At 40.9% G+C, this 17,454-nt stretch overlaps 1 protein-coding gene across 1 annotated transcript in view; it reads left to right on the top strand.

Moving 5' to 3' along the window:
• The window catches only part of FAM155A (family with sequence similarity 155 member A), a 431,009-nt gene that overhangs the window by 396,906 nt on the left and 16,649 nt on the right, over positions 1 to 17,454 (top strand). Inside the window, exon 2 of the mRNA XM_038759819.1 lies at positions 5,327 to 5,498. Coding sequence (XP_038615747.1) covers positions 5,327 to 5,498 — 172 coding nt within the window. The remainder of the gene's footprint in view (positions 1 to 5,326; positions 5,499 to 17,454) is intronic.

Raw genomic sequence — 17,454 nt, 5'->3', positions numbered from 1 at the left:
AATTCACTCCCACTCGAACAAGTAGTTCAGGACAATCAACTCCCTAGATAGGATAATAATCCTTCACGGATTAGAATCTGTTCAGCATTTGGGAGATAGTTAACATCCTCTACGTATGTTGCACTCTCATTTGAATGTTGGAAATTTCATTAGTCTAAAATAAATTTTCCCATGGAACTATCTCATATTTGAGAAGAAAGTATAAGTGAATTTCTTTGTTAGGACTCTTTTCTCAATAAAGATCCAAGGCCAAGGGAGTTTCATGTGGAAACTCATCTATTATAACTGAGACGCTGGTAAATCAATCACACTGATAAATGGGAGTAGTGTGGCCTAGCGGAAAGTCAGAGGACCCTGGGTTCTGATACTGGCTTCGTCAGGTGCCTGCTGTATGACTTTGGGCAAGTCACTTAACTTCTCTGCTCCCTAGTTTCCAGATATGTAAAATGGGGATTCAATACCTGTTTTCCCTCCCATTGGGATCGCGAGCCTCATCTGGAACAGGGACCGTATCCAACTTGATTACCTTGTATGTATCCCAAAACGTAGTACAGTGCCTAGCACGCAGTATGTGATCAATACCATTATAATAGTGAAAAATGGCATTTATCGAGTGCTTACTGTGTGCAGAACACTGTACTAAACGGAGAGGCTTGTTGAGCAGGCGATTCAGCAGCAACTCAACAGATTGGAAAAAGCCTCCACTGAGAAGCTGCTCTTCATGATGGCAAGCCTGACTCAAGTGTGGGGAGGTGAAAAAAGTAGCAGAGTAGATTCCCTTCATCCCTGATCACCTTGGCGGCCAATGGCATCAACCTAAACCAGTAGACCAAAAATATTCAAGTCTGAAATTCTAAATCCTCCAGTAATCAAGGTTCATTCATTCAGTCCTATTTATTGAGCACTTAGTGTGTGCAAAGCACTGTATTAAGCATTTGGGAGAGTACAATTCAACAATAAACTGACACACCTACACATAAACTTACAGTCTAAAGGATGAAAAATAGTCTTTAAAAAGAATATTGCAGTAGTAATAACATTTATTAAGATCTTTCAGCATGCAAAGTCGTAGTGTACTAAATGCTGGGAAAGTACACTTGGAGAAAAATTATACAGGGACACATGGGAAGGAAAATAAGGCCGTAAAACATAAACAAAGCATAAAACACGTGGATGGCATGAATACACAATAAAATAAAAGCTTTAAGGCACTTTGGCGAGAAGAGTAGAATATCTGGCTTCTGGAAGTTTAGAGTCCAACAATCATAGCCTCAGTGACCGCCACAGCTATGATCAGCCCAACATCCTAAATCAATTAATCAAAGCAGCGTGGTCTAGTCGCGAGAGCACGGACTTTTGAGTCAGAGGACGTGGGTTCCATTCCCGGCTCTGCCACTTGTCTGCTGTGTGACCTTGGGCAAGTCACTTAACTTCTCTGGGCCTTGTTACCTCCTCTGTAAAATGAAGATTAGACTGTGAGCTCCAATCAATCAATCAATCAGTCGTATTTATTGAGTGCTTACTGTGTGCAGAGCACTGTACTAAGCGCTTGGGAAGTACAAGTCGGCAACACATAGAGACAGTCCCTACCCAACAGCGGGCTCACAGTCTCGAAGTGGGAGACAGAGAACAAAACCAAACATACTAACAAAATAAAATAAATAGAATAGATATGTACAAGTAAGATAAATAAATAAATAAATGTGGGACAACCTGATTACCTTGTATCCCCCCAGCGCTTAGAACAGTGCTTGGTACATAATAAGTGCGTAACAAATGCCATTATTATTATTATTATTTATTGTCCTTCCTTTTTCCCCTTCTAGCTTTTCCTTCTTTTTTCCCTCTCCCACTCCTTTTTTTTCCCAAAGAGAAAAGCAGCGTGGCTTAGTGGAAGGAGCACTAGCTTGGGAGTCAGAGGTCATGGGTTCTAATCCCAGCTCTGACACTTGTCAGCTGTGTGACTTTGGGCAAGTCACTTAACTCCTCTGTGCCTCAGTTACTCATCTGTAAAATGGGGATTAAGGCTGTAAGCCCCACATGGGACAATCTGATTACCTTGTATTTATCCCAGCACTTAGAAGTGCAGAATAGTGCTTGGCACATAGTAAGTGCTTAGCAAATAACATTATGATTATGATTATTATTATTATATTTACCAGTCATATCTATTGGGGGCTTTCAGTGTGCACAGCACTGTACTAAGAATTTAGGAGAGTACAATATAAAAGAGTTGGGAGACATGTTCCCTGCCCACAGCCAGTTTACAGTCTATATTCTGTGGCAATGGCCTGCTGCTGCTTTTTAAAGTCTGTCACTAAAATTCATTTGAAAAGTATAGTTAAGTATAGTATGTTACCATAGTAAGCAAATCATCAAAAATTAGCCTATGTGCCCATAACTGGGATGTCATAGAAATTAGGATGGGCCTAATGAAAACCACTGAACAAGTCTAAAATGAATTCCACAGAACTCTTGCTATTCTTAGGATTCCACTTTAGTTGGATTTTTAGGCATAGCTGTGTTTGTGCTTGAAATCAAAATTTAAAGACAAATAACAGGGTCACTCTCTTTAGAAAGAAGGAGGGTTAGGAAAAAACGGTGGTAGCACTAGTAAATTCAGGAGAGACCAGTTGGTAGCTTTTAGATTGGATATATTTTTTGGAAGCCTTGCCTCATTAAGTCAGTGCTTTTTTATTCAAATCAATCAATCAATCAATCATATTTATTGAGTGCTTACTGTGTGCAGAGCACTGTACTAAGTGTTTGGGAAGTACAAGTTGGCAACATATAGAGACAGTCCCTACCCAACAGTGGGCTCACAGTCTAAAAATAAAATAAAGATGAAACACTTAATGTGCAAAGCAGACTATTCTCCTTTAATGAAAATACTGCCTAATCCAAGCCCAGTCAATTCTATGTTCATTTTCCAAGTAGTGGCAATGCAAGGACCTTACTGAGCATTGGGAAAGAGTACAGAGGTGAGAATTAGAATTCAAATTTACAGGTGGGTATTAGACACCATCCCTGGCCCTTAAAGAGCGCACCATCTATCAGTGGAGAGAGGGTATTGGTAACTGATACCTCAGAAGAAATAAAACTATAAAATAAGACAAGGATAAATGCAATAAATAAACAACAAAAATTGCAAGACCTAAGTTTTAAAAAAAGCAGCAAGGTACTATGGCTGGTGTAACAGAGGTTCAGGCTAGACTCAACGTCCAGAAATCATATCAATAGCCACAGAGACCACCACAACTGGAGAAGCTGACACATCCTACCCAATATTTTGCATTTTGTGGAGGACTTATGCTAAAGCCGCCTCTGAACTTCTTGCCATCGTGTTGCGAGGCAAGATGGGAAGTGTAAGGTCGTTGTGGGAAGGGAACATGTCTACCCGCTCTGTTGCATTGTAATATAATAATAATAATAATAATAATAGCATTTATTAAGTGCTTACTATGTGCAAAGCACTGTTCTAAGCGCTGGGGAGGTTACAAGGTGATCAGATTGTCCCAAGGCGGGCTCACAGTCTTAATCCCCATTTTACAGCTGAGGGAACTGAGGGCCACAGAAGTTAAGTGACTTGCCCAAAGTCACACAGCTGATAGTTGGCAGAGCGGGGATTTGAACCCGTGACTTCTGACTCCAAAGCCCGGGCTCTTTCCACTGAGCCATGTTGCTTCTCTAAGCAGCATTGTGCTCTAATGCTTCTCTAAGTATTGCGCTTTTCCAAGTGCTTAGTACAGTGCTTTGCACCCAGTTAGTGTTCAATAAATATAATGGATGGATTGATTGCTTGAAGTGACCACCCTGATGTGAAAGAGCCCAGTGGATGTGACAGCGTAGTTGTCCGGTGGGAGGGAAGCGTAATGTGTTTTTGACTAGCTGGCATACGTGTGCCTAGTTTTACATTCTCTAGCTCGCAGCCCCGTTAAACTTTTTTTTTTTTCAAGACTTCCTTTTTGGCAAAGATAAAGGTGAATTTCATTGATTTTCTTTGTAGTGAAGTAGCTTAATCATAGACCTTGTGAAGTATGATTGTTTTCAGAATGTTACCTAGCAACACTACCTGTACCAGTTGCCATCACAAATAATCCCAAACTGTTTGTATTCAGTATTAGATATCCAAAACAATCTTCAATTTAATGATGGAAGTTAGTACTTTGCTGATACATAATTTATAACGAGATGCTTGGAATAGTCAATTTAAAACAACTCTAATAATGTATTTTTTTAAATTTAAAGCTGGTTAAGCGAAACAGCTTAACTCTTTACATTTTAGAAACAGGCGAAGAAAGTTTTAATAATAAACATGGGCATTTGAAAACGTCTGTATTTAAGCATTCTAATCCATAATAATATTACCTTACTTCCAAGCTATTTTTAAACGGACCAAAGGAAACAGAAAGGTCATGAAAGCATCAAATTGCTCAGTGAGTCAGAAGTCTACCCTATTTTAGTACAATTAGGTGTTTTTGCAGGAAAGTAAGAGTTCTTATATCAGCAAAGATGTAACGGACAGCCTCAGAATTCTCCCAAATTAAATCCTTCTCGTTTAAGCATTTCCGGATCGCAACTTCTTGAGTGCGTAACGCTTGTTGGGGTTTCTGTAATTTACTCTAGAAATATAAATTGTTTCTTTGCCAATCCATTTCTCTTTTTTGTTTTCCTTTTCCGGAGGTCATTCTAAGCTGATCTATTGCTTGAGCGTTTGCGTCGCCACTCAACTGAGGGGGGCTCATCGCTGGAGTTAGTGTCAATCACCCACATAAATGATTCCTCTGCTGGTTTTTATCTTCATCCCTTGAACTATGCCTCCTTGAGATGCCAGCATACAGTGTTGCCTTGGTTTTCTGCAGTTGATTTGGGTCAGCATTTAAGGGGATTTACCACCATCTACTGGGTTCCTAAGAGCAATGCCGTGTAGATCTCGATGGCAAAATCAATCCTCTGAAGGCTCCAAATACCCCTGGTGTTTCAAAATTAGTATTTTCGAAGATGTGACTCATTTTGGGAGTGTGGATTATTTTTAGAATGCAATTATCTTCCAATAACCATTAGTTTAGAGAGGCGTGAACAAATACTTTTCAAGAAAAAAATATCCGGGGCAATTGCATTCCGTGCATTATTGAACGATGCTTAATTTTTAATTGCAATAACTTCCGTTTTCATTTGTGGGGCAATTATATTTCCTCAAATGATAACATTTCATCATTGGACTTAAATAGCAACATTCAGCCTGCAGTACAAAATGTGCTTCTCTTTGTGTCCGTGTTATTATTGTGATCCATCTATATATTTTGATTCTTTTTTTTTTTTCCAGACTGTCTACAAAGCCTGGCTCTGCTCCCAGTATTTTGAAGTCACACAGTTTCACTGCAGGAAGAGAATTCCTTGCAAGCAATACTGTTTGGAGGTTCAGACACGGTGTCCATTTATATTACCAGACAATGATGATGTCATCTATGGAGGACTATCAAGTTTCATCTGTACAGGTACAATGCAGAACAGTTTGTGTCAGGGATTTTCTTCCTGAAATATTGACCTTGAAGCACAGGGCAAGGACTTTTATGTTGGAATTAAAAGCCTTTAAGCCATTCTTCAGACAAATTTGAAAATGGCGCATCTTTTGAGTCAATACAAAGTGGGCCACATTTTCTATGGAATACCTGTAGCCAAGTAATTAACCTGATGCAAGTGCATTTCTGAGGGGAGAATGTTAGAGATTGTTTGGTGTCTCTTAATTTGACTTGAATGAGGCTGTTTTCTGTCTGAATGATGATAGAATTAAGCCTAAATCCCTAGACTTCTGCCGTGTTATCACCATATTTCCTTTAGGGAATTACAAGTCACATTCTCTTTCATTTGAATATCCAAAGCAAAGACTACATTTACTTAGATCATTGACCCCATTTTTCTGCTTAATTTTTGTAATATTATAACCGAGGTGGGGTTACTACACGAGGTCATATAAGAATTAAGTCTAGCAATTAGGGTAGCCGGAGAAAACGGTAAAGAAAAACCATCCATCAGTAGTATTTATTGAGCACTCTACTTGACCCTTGTGTCAATACAATAAGTATCTAGCAGAGAGGAGGGAAGAAGGAGGAAGAAATAAAAAGTAAGAGGGCATTTGAGACTAGGGCACTAACTCATATTGCACTTTCCCAAGTGATGTATTCAACAAGTACTCAATAAATTTACCCCATCTCCCTTCTCTTCTTGAGCACACTCATTTCAAAGAAGTAACTCCCCTCACCTGGTACAAGCCAGGTCTTGTCTCTGCTCTGGTATCACAATCTGACCCCTTTTCCTCTTCCTCCCTAAGCATGCCTAGCTATTATACTGCTTACAATTAATTATGTGGCACATAAATAATCTGTTATTCCCTCCTCAAAAATTGGGCTGGGAAATAATGTGCTAGAGGCAGTTATGTGAATAAATGTGATAATACTACTACTAATAATGATGGTATTGGTTAAATCCTTACTATATGCCAAGCACTGTTCTAAGTGCTGGGGTAGATACAAGGTAATCAGGTTGCCCCACGTGGGGCTCTCAGTCTTAATCCCCATTTTTACAGACGTGGTATCTGAGGCACAGAGAAGTTAAATGGCTTGCCCAGGGTCACACAGCAGAGAAGTGGCACAGCTGGGATTAGAACCCTTGTCCTCTGACTCCCAAACCCATGCTCTTTCCAGTGTATTAGATGCATAAACCACAAACCTGTTGGAGCCAACTTTACACCACTCGAATCCACCAAATATTTCACTCTAGGACAAGCTACGATTACATCATGACTATTAAATCTGCTTCTCCCTGCCTCCAGCCTCTCCCCATTTTTGCTACCTCAAAAGTCACCACTGGCTCTAAAAGTCCCTCCACAGTGTTGAAGGTGTTGCTAATTGTACCCGACTATCCTTATTCCAATGGGACTGTTTAATAATGATGGTATTTGTTAAGCATTTACTATGTGTCAAACACTGCTTTAAGTGCTGGGATAGATACAAGGTAATCCCTATAGTCCCTGGAAGCCCTGTCCCACATGGGGCTCACGGTCTTAATCCCCATTTTACAGATGATGGAACTGAGGCACAGAGAAGTGAAGTGACTTGCCCAGGTTCACACAGCAGACGTGGCAGAGGCAGGATTAGAATGCAGGTCCTTCTGACTCCCATGCTTTGGTCTATCCACTAGGCCATACTAGTTTCATGCTGTTTGATGCCTCAGAGTCCTTGGCAGGTTCCAACCCTGACACTTAGATTTCCTCATGGCTTGGATACGTCGTTGAATAAGAGGAGAATTGTTGGATATATGGATGCCATGGTAGTTTAAGTTAGAAGTCTATGAGCCAACAGTCAGCCCAGAACTTCACATCTCACATGGCAGCACTGATCTGCACATCTGTACTAAGCAAGCGCTTAGTACAGTGCTCTGCACACAGTAAGTGCTCAATAAATACGATTGATTGATCTTTTAGGGTCTCTTGATTGACAATCAATTGTATGTACTGAGAGCTTACTGTGTGCTGGGCACTGTACTAAGCTCTTGGGAGAATTCAGTAGAGCAGAACTGGTAGACACATTTCCTGCCCACGACGAGCTAGATGGGGGACAATGATATAACCTTTGGTTATTATTTAGACATGGGGGCAACGCTGCTGTCTTCCCCTCTTTGGGTGGCTAAAGAAAATGTTGGTAATTACAGGTTCATTTTTGACACAGGGGCTAACAGAATCCATCAGGCAGTCAACTATTTTGTTGCCGAATTGTACTCTCCAAGTGCTTAGTACAGTGCTGTGCACACAGTAAGCATTCAATAATTACGATTGAATGAATGAATGAACTATACTTATTGAATGTCTACCGGAAACAGAGCCCTGTTCTAAGCATGATAGAGGTAGATCATCTCAGTAAAACTTTACCTCTTTAACTTTCCATTCTTTCCCAGAGGGTCTGATAACTTGACTTCACATTTTGGAATTGCTACCCACTTGTGAATTGAAATCACTCATTATTATTTGTTTGCAATAAATATAATGATGGCCTTAATCCCCATTTTACAGATGAGCAGTGAGGCACAGAGAGGTTAAATAACTTGATTAAAACACACAACAAATAAGTGGCGTAGCTGAGACTGACTCTTAGTTCTTTGCTGTTTCCACTAGGCCATCCTGGCTAAACACCTCCCACAAGAAGCAGCTTGGCCTAGTGGAAAAAGTGCAGGACTGGGATGTAGGAGACCCGGGTTCTCATTCCAGCTCTACCGCTTGTCTGCTGTGTGACTTTAGGGAAGTAATTCAACTTCTCTTGCCTTATAGTATCCTCATCTATAACATGGGGATTAAACATTTCGTCATCTTCTCCTTTAGATTGGGAGTGCTGTGTAGAATAGGTACAGTGTCCAATTAGAATACCTTACATCAGTCCTCGTATTTAGCGCAGTGACTGGCACATAAGTGCTTAACGAATACAATAATAATGACAATAATTGTGATATTTAAGTGCTTGCTATATGTCCAGAATTTTGCTAACCACTGGGCTAGCTACAAGATAATCAGAGACACAAGATAATGTGGGACACAGCCCTGTCCCACATGGGGCCCACAGTCTAAATAGGAGGGAGAAGAGGTATCCATTTCCCATTTTACAGATCAGGAAGCTGAAGCTCAGGGAAATAGCCTGCCTAATAATAAAAATAAAAATTGTTATGGTTATGTCATTGACTGAAGTTATCCCATCCTTCCTAGGGGTATCCTGAAATTCCATAATTTGATGGTTATAAATGCACTGAACACCATCAATCATCTCTAGTCTTTACGCTCATTGTGTACAGGGAATGCATCTGTTTATTGTTATATAGTACTCTCCCAAGTTCTTAGTACAGTGCTTGGCACACAGTGAGCACTCAATAAATGTGATAGAATGAATGTACTTGAGCACCAGTATCTGTTAAGCGCATTTGAAATCTCTGAAAAGTTCATCAAGATCCTTTAGGCTACTCCACAGTGGTACAGTTGGTCAAATCAGACTTGAATACACCCTATCTGACACAATCCCCATCAACTTCAGAGTGAAGCAGGACAGTGTGGTCTGGTCCTGTTTAAACTTATCTACGTTGTCGTATTAGAAGGCAAAAATGCTTTCAAGCCCCTGGGAAAGGTGTGTCATTCAATAGGCTGCAAGCCTCATTGAGGCAAGCATTCATGAACTACTAAATGTTAAAGATAAGACCCTGGAAGCTCATACACAAAAAGGCTCGCAGCTGAGTATGAATCACTTCTTAAAGCTAGCATAGCCTTTCAAATGATTAATTTCTGCCTTTCTGGTTTTGTCACCTTGTCTGCCACCTTAGAACTCATGGGAAGCAGCATGGCTCAGTGGAAAGAGCCTGGGCTTTGGAGTCAGAGGTCATGGGTTCAAATCCTGGCTCCATCAGTTGTCAGCTGGGTGACTTTGGGCAAGTCACTTAACTTCTCTAAGCCTCAGTTACCTCATGTGTAAAATTGGGATTAAGACTGTGAGCCCCACATGGGGCAACTTGATCAGCTTGTATACCCCCAGCACTTAGAACAGTGCTTTGCACATAGTAAGCGCTTAACAAATGCCATTATTATTATTAGTAGTAGTAATAGTAGTATAACTATATTAATGAAGTTATTTTTTATTGCATAATTGTGTGTTCATCATTTGTACCTATAGTCTTACCCTTTCTCCTATTGCATGCCTGCCATTTATGTGCCCCTATCTCCCACATTAGAATGTCACCTTTCTCAAGCATAGGAATCCTGTCTTTAGTTCTACTTTGTGTTTCTTATCACAGTGCTCTGCACACAGAGTACTCTATAAATGCTGATAATTATGGTGATTATTGTGACCGACAATAAATAATCCTGAAGAAAAACAGGGTTGGGAACCAGCCAGCATCCGGAAACCCTACAAACAGCCAAAGATTGTCGTTGATAACCCGAAACTCAATCACTGCATTACTTTTCGGCACTACCTGGACATTACAGATGCTAACGATTGCCAGATAGACAAATAAATTGAAAACCCGATTGTAAAGGATAAAATGACTTTTGGGAGATGGTTAGTGATAATAAGGCATCAAAGTCTATACCAAATTGGGCCTTTATAAAGCTGTAATGACTTCCAGCTTCTTTATGGCTAAAGAACCCAGACTTAATACAGAACTGTGTTGAGGCAGAGTTTCTTAGTGGAAAAAAAACACTGAGAATCAGAAGTCCAGTCCTTTAGCAATGTCAATAAATCAGTGGTATTTATTAAATGCTTTCTCTAGATATAATCCTTGCCTTCAAGGAGCTTATAATCTAGCAGTGGAGAAAAACACTAAAATAAATAACAGGTAGGGAGAAGGAACATAGTTTAAAAAGATGTATATAAGTGCTATGGCAGAGTGGGAGTGAACACTATATTGCAGACGTTTAGGGGGAGTGAGAAAGATAGGAGATGAAAGATCATTCAGAGAATTTTATTCCCAATTCTGTCACCGACCTGCTGTGAGACCTTGACAAGTAGCCCACACACCTAGACCCTGATGTTGTCTCACTTGAAAAAGAAGGACAAACAGATTGAGGGTCCCTGATGAGCTAGGGACTGTGTCCAGTCTGATAACCTCAGATTTACACCAGAACCTAGCACACAGTAGTCACTTAAAGAATGTCATAAATGCACCCCAGTTCTTGAACAGTTTCTCCAGCATCACTTATGAGCCTTATTGAATACCGAGTGTCAGGATAAGATAAATAAATAATGATGGCATTTATTAAGCGCTTACTATGTGCAAAGCACTGATCACCATAATGCAGTCGATTTACCAGATTTGAGGCAACACTCAGGGCAATGGAGCTTCATGCGATAAGATATACATGCAAAATGGACAAGCGCTAGGATAGGATGATAATAATAGTAATAATTATGGCACATGTTAAGCGCTTAACATGTACCAAACACTGTTCTAAGCACTGGACTAGATACAAGTTGATCAGGTTGACACAGTCCCTCTCCCACATGGGACTCACACTCTTAATCCCAGCTTTACAGATGAGGTAACTGAGGGCCAGAGAAGTGAAGCGACTTAACCAAGGTCACACAGCGGATGTGGCAGATTTGGGACTAGAACCCAGACACTTCTGACTCTCTGGCCTGTGCGCTATCCACTAAGCCATGTTGTTTTTCACACCTGCCGTATGGTGAGCTTTAAGGGATACCTCTCAAAGCTGGAAGAGCAGAACAGACTTTTGAATGAGACAGTGGAGCAGCATGGCTCAGTGGAAAAGCACGGGCTTTGGAGTCAGAGGTTATGGATTCAAATCCCAGCTCCGCCAATTGTCAGCTGTTTGACTTTGGGCAAGTCATTTAACTTCTCTGTGCCTCAGTTACCTCATCTGTAAAATGGGGATTAAGACTGTGAGCCCCATGTGGGACAACCTGATTACCTTGTAACCTCCCCACCACTTAGAACAGTGCTTTGCATATAGTAAATGCTTAATAAATGCCATCATTATTATTATTCTCAACCCCCGTGACGTAACGGCGGGATCACTGCAGCAGACCATCTGTCTCACTGACTCATTTGTTTTTTGGTGCCTTCTCCTCAAGCAGTGGCAGAGATGACCAGATTGTCCACCCAAACCAATGCAGGCTCAGTGGCAGGAATCCTGCTGTTTTAATTCTGCAGGTAGCACACCTCGTGCCCAGAGTGCTACCAGATCACTGGTAACACCTTTATGCCTAGTAATTTTTATTTCAAACTTCCAGCTCCCTTTGCTTCAGGTCTTGCCACTGATTTTCATGGTGTTCATTCATTCATTCAGCTGTATTTCATTCAATCATGTTTATTGAGCGCTTACTGTGTGCAGACCACTGTACTAAACACTTGGGAGACTCCAGAACAGCAATAAACAGTGACCTGGGAAGGGAATGCAACGGTTAAAGAGAAAGTGGAGAGTTTGGGGTCCTCCCAGAGAAGTGCTCTAGGTTTGTATGAACTTGGACTGAAGTGCAAAATTATGACTATAATAATATGTGTCCTAAGCCCTGGGGTGGATACAAGATAATCAGGTCACTTACAGACCCTGACCCATGTGGGACTAACAGTTTAAGAAGAGGGGAGAGAAGGAATTTTACAGACGAGGGATCTGAGAAGCAACATGGATCAGTGGAAAGAGCCCGGGCTTTGGAGTCAGAGGTCATGGGTTCAAATCCCAGCTCTGCCAATTGTCAGCTGTGTGACTTTGGGCAAGTCACTTCACTTCTCTGTGCCTCAGTTACCTCATCTGTAAAATGGCGATAAAGACTGTGAACCCCCCGTGGGACAACCTGATCACCCTGTAACCTCCCCAGCGCTTAGAACAGTGCTTTGCACATAGTAAGCACTTAATAAATGCCATCATCATTATTATTATTATTATCTGAGGCCCAGAGAAGTTAAATGACTTGGCCAGGGTCATGCGGCAAGCAAGTGGTAGAGTCAGGATTAGAACTAAAGTCTTCTGACTCCTAAGCCCATGTTATTTCCACTGAGTCATGCTGTTTTATGTTTTTTATGGCATTTGTTAAGCGCTTACTATGCGCAAAGTACTGTTCTAAGCACTGGGGAGGTTACAAGGTGATCAGGTTGTCCCCCGGGGGGCTCACAGTCTTCATCCCCATTTTACAGATGAGGGAACTGAGGCACAGAGAAGTGAGGTGACTTGCCCAAAGTCACACAGCTGAAAATTGGCAGAGCCGGAATTTGAACCCATGACCTCTGACTCCAAAGCCCGGGCTCTTTCCACTGAGCCACGCTGCTTCTCGTTTCTGCCTGTGGTTATATTATGCAGTATGTCTGGTCACTGCATGAAGATTTGCATAAGTGATCATGTCCAGTATCTGCGAGGGCCATCAGTGACTCTCCTCTTATCCTCCCACCCCTATCTGTGATTCAATCTCTGAGAATTGAGCTTACCTCAGAGGTGCTTTCCCTTGATTTCCCTGTTCTAGAACTGACATATCACCAGAATGGTGATTGGGAAATAAATTCATTCTTTTGAAATGTATTTAGGATCAAATGTCCCATGCAAGTACTAGGCACTATAATACTAAAAGCTCTAGGCTGGGGGACTGTTCACAAGCAGATCTCCATCATCATCATCATCATCAATCGTATTTATTGAGCACTTACTATGTGCAGAGCACTGTACTAAGCGCTTGGGAAGTACAAATTGGGAAGTACATGGGAAGTACATCAAAAACCAGGACTTGAGGGGATAGTCGTGTTGTCTTCTGTTAGCTGAATAGTCTACGTAGTGTGAAATTATGGGAAGCAGCATGAGCCCACTGTTGGGTAGGGACCGTCTCTCTATGTTGCCAACTTGTACTTCCCAAGCGCTTAGTACAGTGCTCTGCACACAGTAAGCGCTCAATAAATACGATTGAATGAATGAATGAAGAGCATGGGCTTGAGAGTCAGAGATCATGGGTTCTAATCCCGGCTCTGCCACTTGTCTGCTGTGTGTCCTTGGGCGAGTCACTTAACTTCTCTGTGCCTCAGCTACTCATTGGTAAAAAATGGGAATTAAAAGTGTGAGCCCAATGTGGAACAGGGACTGTGTCCAACCTGATTAACTTTTATCTACCTCAGCACTTAGAACAGTGCTTGGCACATAGTAAGTGCTTAACAAGTACTATCATAATTATTATTATTTTGAATATTATTATTACTACATTAGCGTGGCTCAGTGGATAGAGCATGGGCTTTAGAGTCAGAGGTCATGGGTTTGAATCCTGGCTCTGCCACATGTCTGCTGTGTGACCTTGGGCAAGTCACTTAACTTCTCTGTGCCTCAGTTACCTCATCTGTAAAATGGGAATTAAGACTGTGAGCCCCATATGGGACAACCTGATCACCTTGTATCCCCCCCAGTGCTTAGAACAGTGCTTTGCACATAGTAAGCACTTAACAAATGCCATTATTATTATTATTATTACCACTTCCCTGGAAGTGGCATAATTATTCTTCTTGTTGTTCCACATCTTCTCATTAGCAGCAGCAATTACGAAGAACAATACTAGGTCCTTGGAAACATCATAAAAATAGAAGACACAGTCCCTACCTTTGAGGAACTGCCTTTAGAGAAATCTCAAATCAAAGTGGACATGGGAAAGAGTACTATTAATAAGCCAATCAAGATCATTTTCATTGTAGGTTATTCACTGAATCCCATTCATTACGTGCTAGTGTCCTATTCATTATGTGCTTGTGCTTACTAGGAAAAACAAGCCATTCTTACTGCTTGCTATTTCCTGGAAGAAATAGTTGTGAAACCAGGAGCCATATGAGGTGATGCTGAGATGATGTACACAAGTGCGGGCGTTAACAGGAAATCAATATCCCTCTGGTTTTACAAAGAGTTCTCAAAAATCCCCGGGTCAGTAAACGTTCCGTGTAGATCACAGAAAGTGTTTTTTTACGACTGCCCTCACCTTCCACATAACTGAGAAAAGCATAATCACAGCAGCCTTTTGTTGCCCCCATTTCTAAAAGCGTACAGGAGGGTACTCATATCTGTGCCAGGGCGTGTACATGTTAGTCTGAAGAGCAGAGAACCATTACTCTCTCCTCCAATGACCATCCCCTTCTCCTGGAAGGAGAGAATGAGTTATCTCTCAGGGGCGTAGAAAGTGAGCCCCTGTGGGCCATAGATTGTGTCCAACCTGCTTACACTGAATCTACCCCAGGTGCTTATTACAGTGCATTGCAATAGAAAGTTTTAACAATTATTATTATTATTTGATGGTAGCATGTGAAATAAGGTGGGAAGTTTAGGGATTAATCAAGGAAAGCTTCCCGGAAAAGGATCTTATTTCTTCTCTTTGTTCTGAGAGGTTTATCTTAAACCCTGGCATAAATTACTTTAAGGGGATAAACTCTAAGCTCATGTTTGGGCCCAACGTAAAAGCTGCTATCTTAGTGCTGAGCCCAAAGATAGGCATCCTTGCCCATGAGGAGGTAAAAACATTTTGAAAGCTTTTTGAGAAACAGCTTTCCTAGTGGATAGAGCACCTGCCTGGGAGTCAAAGGTCCTGGGTTCTAATCCCAGGTTGCCAATTGTCTGCTGTGTGAGCTTGGGCAACTCCCTTATCTTTTCTGTGTCTGTTACCTCATCGGTAAAATGGAAATTAAGACTTTGAGTCCCATGAGGGACATAGACTGCGTCCAACTTGATTAGCTTGTATCTACCCTAGCGCTTAGAACACTGCTGGCACATAGTAAGCGCTTAACAAATACCATTGAAAAAAAAAACACCTCATTAAGGAAAATGGACTTTAAAATTGGATGGGAAGTCAAAGCCAAACTGGTTTTTATACTTGATGTTTTTTTCTTCTAATGTAATGAAATAAACTTCCAAACTACCAACAGACAGACATAAAAGCTTACAGTGTTTGACTTTGAGGTAGCTCCTTTTTAAAAATTAATGCTGTCCAATTCAATAAATTTTGGAAAAAATAGAACTCCTGTCTGTAACTTTTCTAAGTATTAAGAAATGCTATATCACGTGACCTTCATTAAAATCGTTTAGTATCCTGCTGCTAGAAACCAGAGGCATCTTATTTTTGAAAATCTAGCCCCCTGTTCCAGGACAAAAGCATTTGCATCTTTCTTCTGGATCGTATTTATGTTTCTTGCTTTCAAACTTTTCCATTCCTCTTGTCAAGGACAATTTAAAGGTACAGTAGCAAGTTGGGTGCTTGATTACATCAGAAGTGTCAGGTTCTACTGGGAAAGCACAGACATATTATTAAAGGGAGATTATTTTTCTCGGTTTCCTTGATATCAGCTCACAGACAATTATTATCAAGTTGGCAGTATTTTCTTAGGTAGCTCAGTACAATTTCTGATATTATGTTTTTCCCTCTCATTATGAACAGTTCCTAATTGGAATTCCACAATCCTATTCATTTACAAGCTACTATTTGAAAGCTTTATCTTTTTTTTTAAAGAAAAGCTAAAGAAATTGGTGAACCATTCCAGACCAAAATGTGTCTCTCTTTTTTTCCAGTTTTTTGAAAGAAGTGCTTGATTCTCTTTGAAATGGGCTGACTAGTCAGTAGGGTGGTAGGCTGATATAAACCACAGGGGCTAACTGGTGTGGAAACTCAGAATCAGGGAAATGACAGGTTTTTTCAAAAAGATCCCCAGGTTTGCTACAGAAATGTAGATGCTGGTTCATTCCTAAGATGCTGAAATCACTGAGCCAAACTCCTACATACAAATTATTTATCTTCAGTGGATTTTATATAGTTCCCATTTATCCAAACTCTCTGGCCTAGAAAGAAATTCCAAAGGGTTTAATTCGGCTGAGACCAACCAGAATACTAGCAGTGGTGTATAGTAATGATATTTATTGACTGTCTACTGAAAGGAAATCAATGTACTAAATGATAAGGAAGCATAAGAGACTCTCAAGACACATTCTCTGCTCCCAAGGAGCTTATATTCTGGCAGTGGAGATGAACATAGAAATTTTGAATTGCTCATGCATAAATAAATGAATAAATGCAAATGCAAAGCGCTACTGAAGAGATTATAAGAATTGGGGTACTGATAATTAGTGGGGGAAGAATTCGATTGATTATTTACTGAGTGCAGTGCTAGACGTAGTGCAATACAATGGAGTTGGAAGCCTGACAACAAGGAGTTTATAATCTAGAGGGAGTTTACAAAAGCTAGAGGGCTTGTTGGACATGTGGAGAGGGCTGAAATCTGGCAAATATACATTGGAAGTCCAGAGAATAACATGAGCAAGCATCAGAGAAAGGCAAGAGGAGAGCGGGATACAGCCACTAGGTGAGCTTAGTAGGAAAACAGATTGCTAGAAGTGAAGTTGACAAGTAAAATGGAAAAAGAGCTTTAAGAGATCCTTAAGGTAAATTGGCAGGAGTCTCCGTTTGATGTGGAGAACCTTGGGTAACCGTTAGAGGGTTTTGAGGAGAGGAAAGATGTGCTGAGTGATGCTTCAGGAAGGTAATACTAGCATCAGCATAGAGCATCGGCATAGCCTAGTGGATAGAGAACAGGCCTGGAAGACAGAAGGTTATGGGTTCTAACCCCAGCTCTGCTGTGTGACCTTGGGTAAAGTCACTTCACTTCTCTGGGCCTCATCAATCATCATCAATCGTACTTATTGAGCGCTTATATGTGCAGAGCACTGTACTAAGTGCTTGAGAAGTACAAGTTGGCAACATAAAGAGACAGTCCCTACCCATCAGTGGGCTCACAGTCTAAAAGGGGGAGACAGAGAACAAAACCAAACATACTAACAAAATAAAATAAATAGAATAGATATGTACAAGTAAAATAAATAAATAAATAGAGTAATAAATATGTACAAACATATACACATATATACAGGTGCAGTGGGGAAGGGAAGGAGGTAAGATGGGGGGA

Source organism: Tachyglossus aculeatus, chromosome 17 (genome assembly GCF_015852505.1).
Source record: "Tachyglossus aculeatus isolate mTacAcu1 chromosome 17, mTacAcu1.pri, whole genome shotgun sequence".
Taxonomy (NCBI): Eukaryota; Metazoa; Chordata; class Mammalia; order Monotremata; family Tachyglossidae; genus Tachyglossus; species Tachyglossus aculeatus.
Note: the sequence above shows the minus strand (reverse complement) of the source record. Positions and strands in the feature narration are given on the sequence as shown.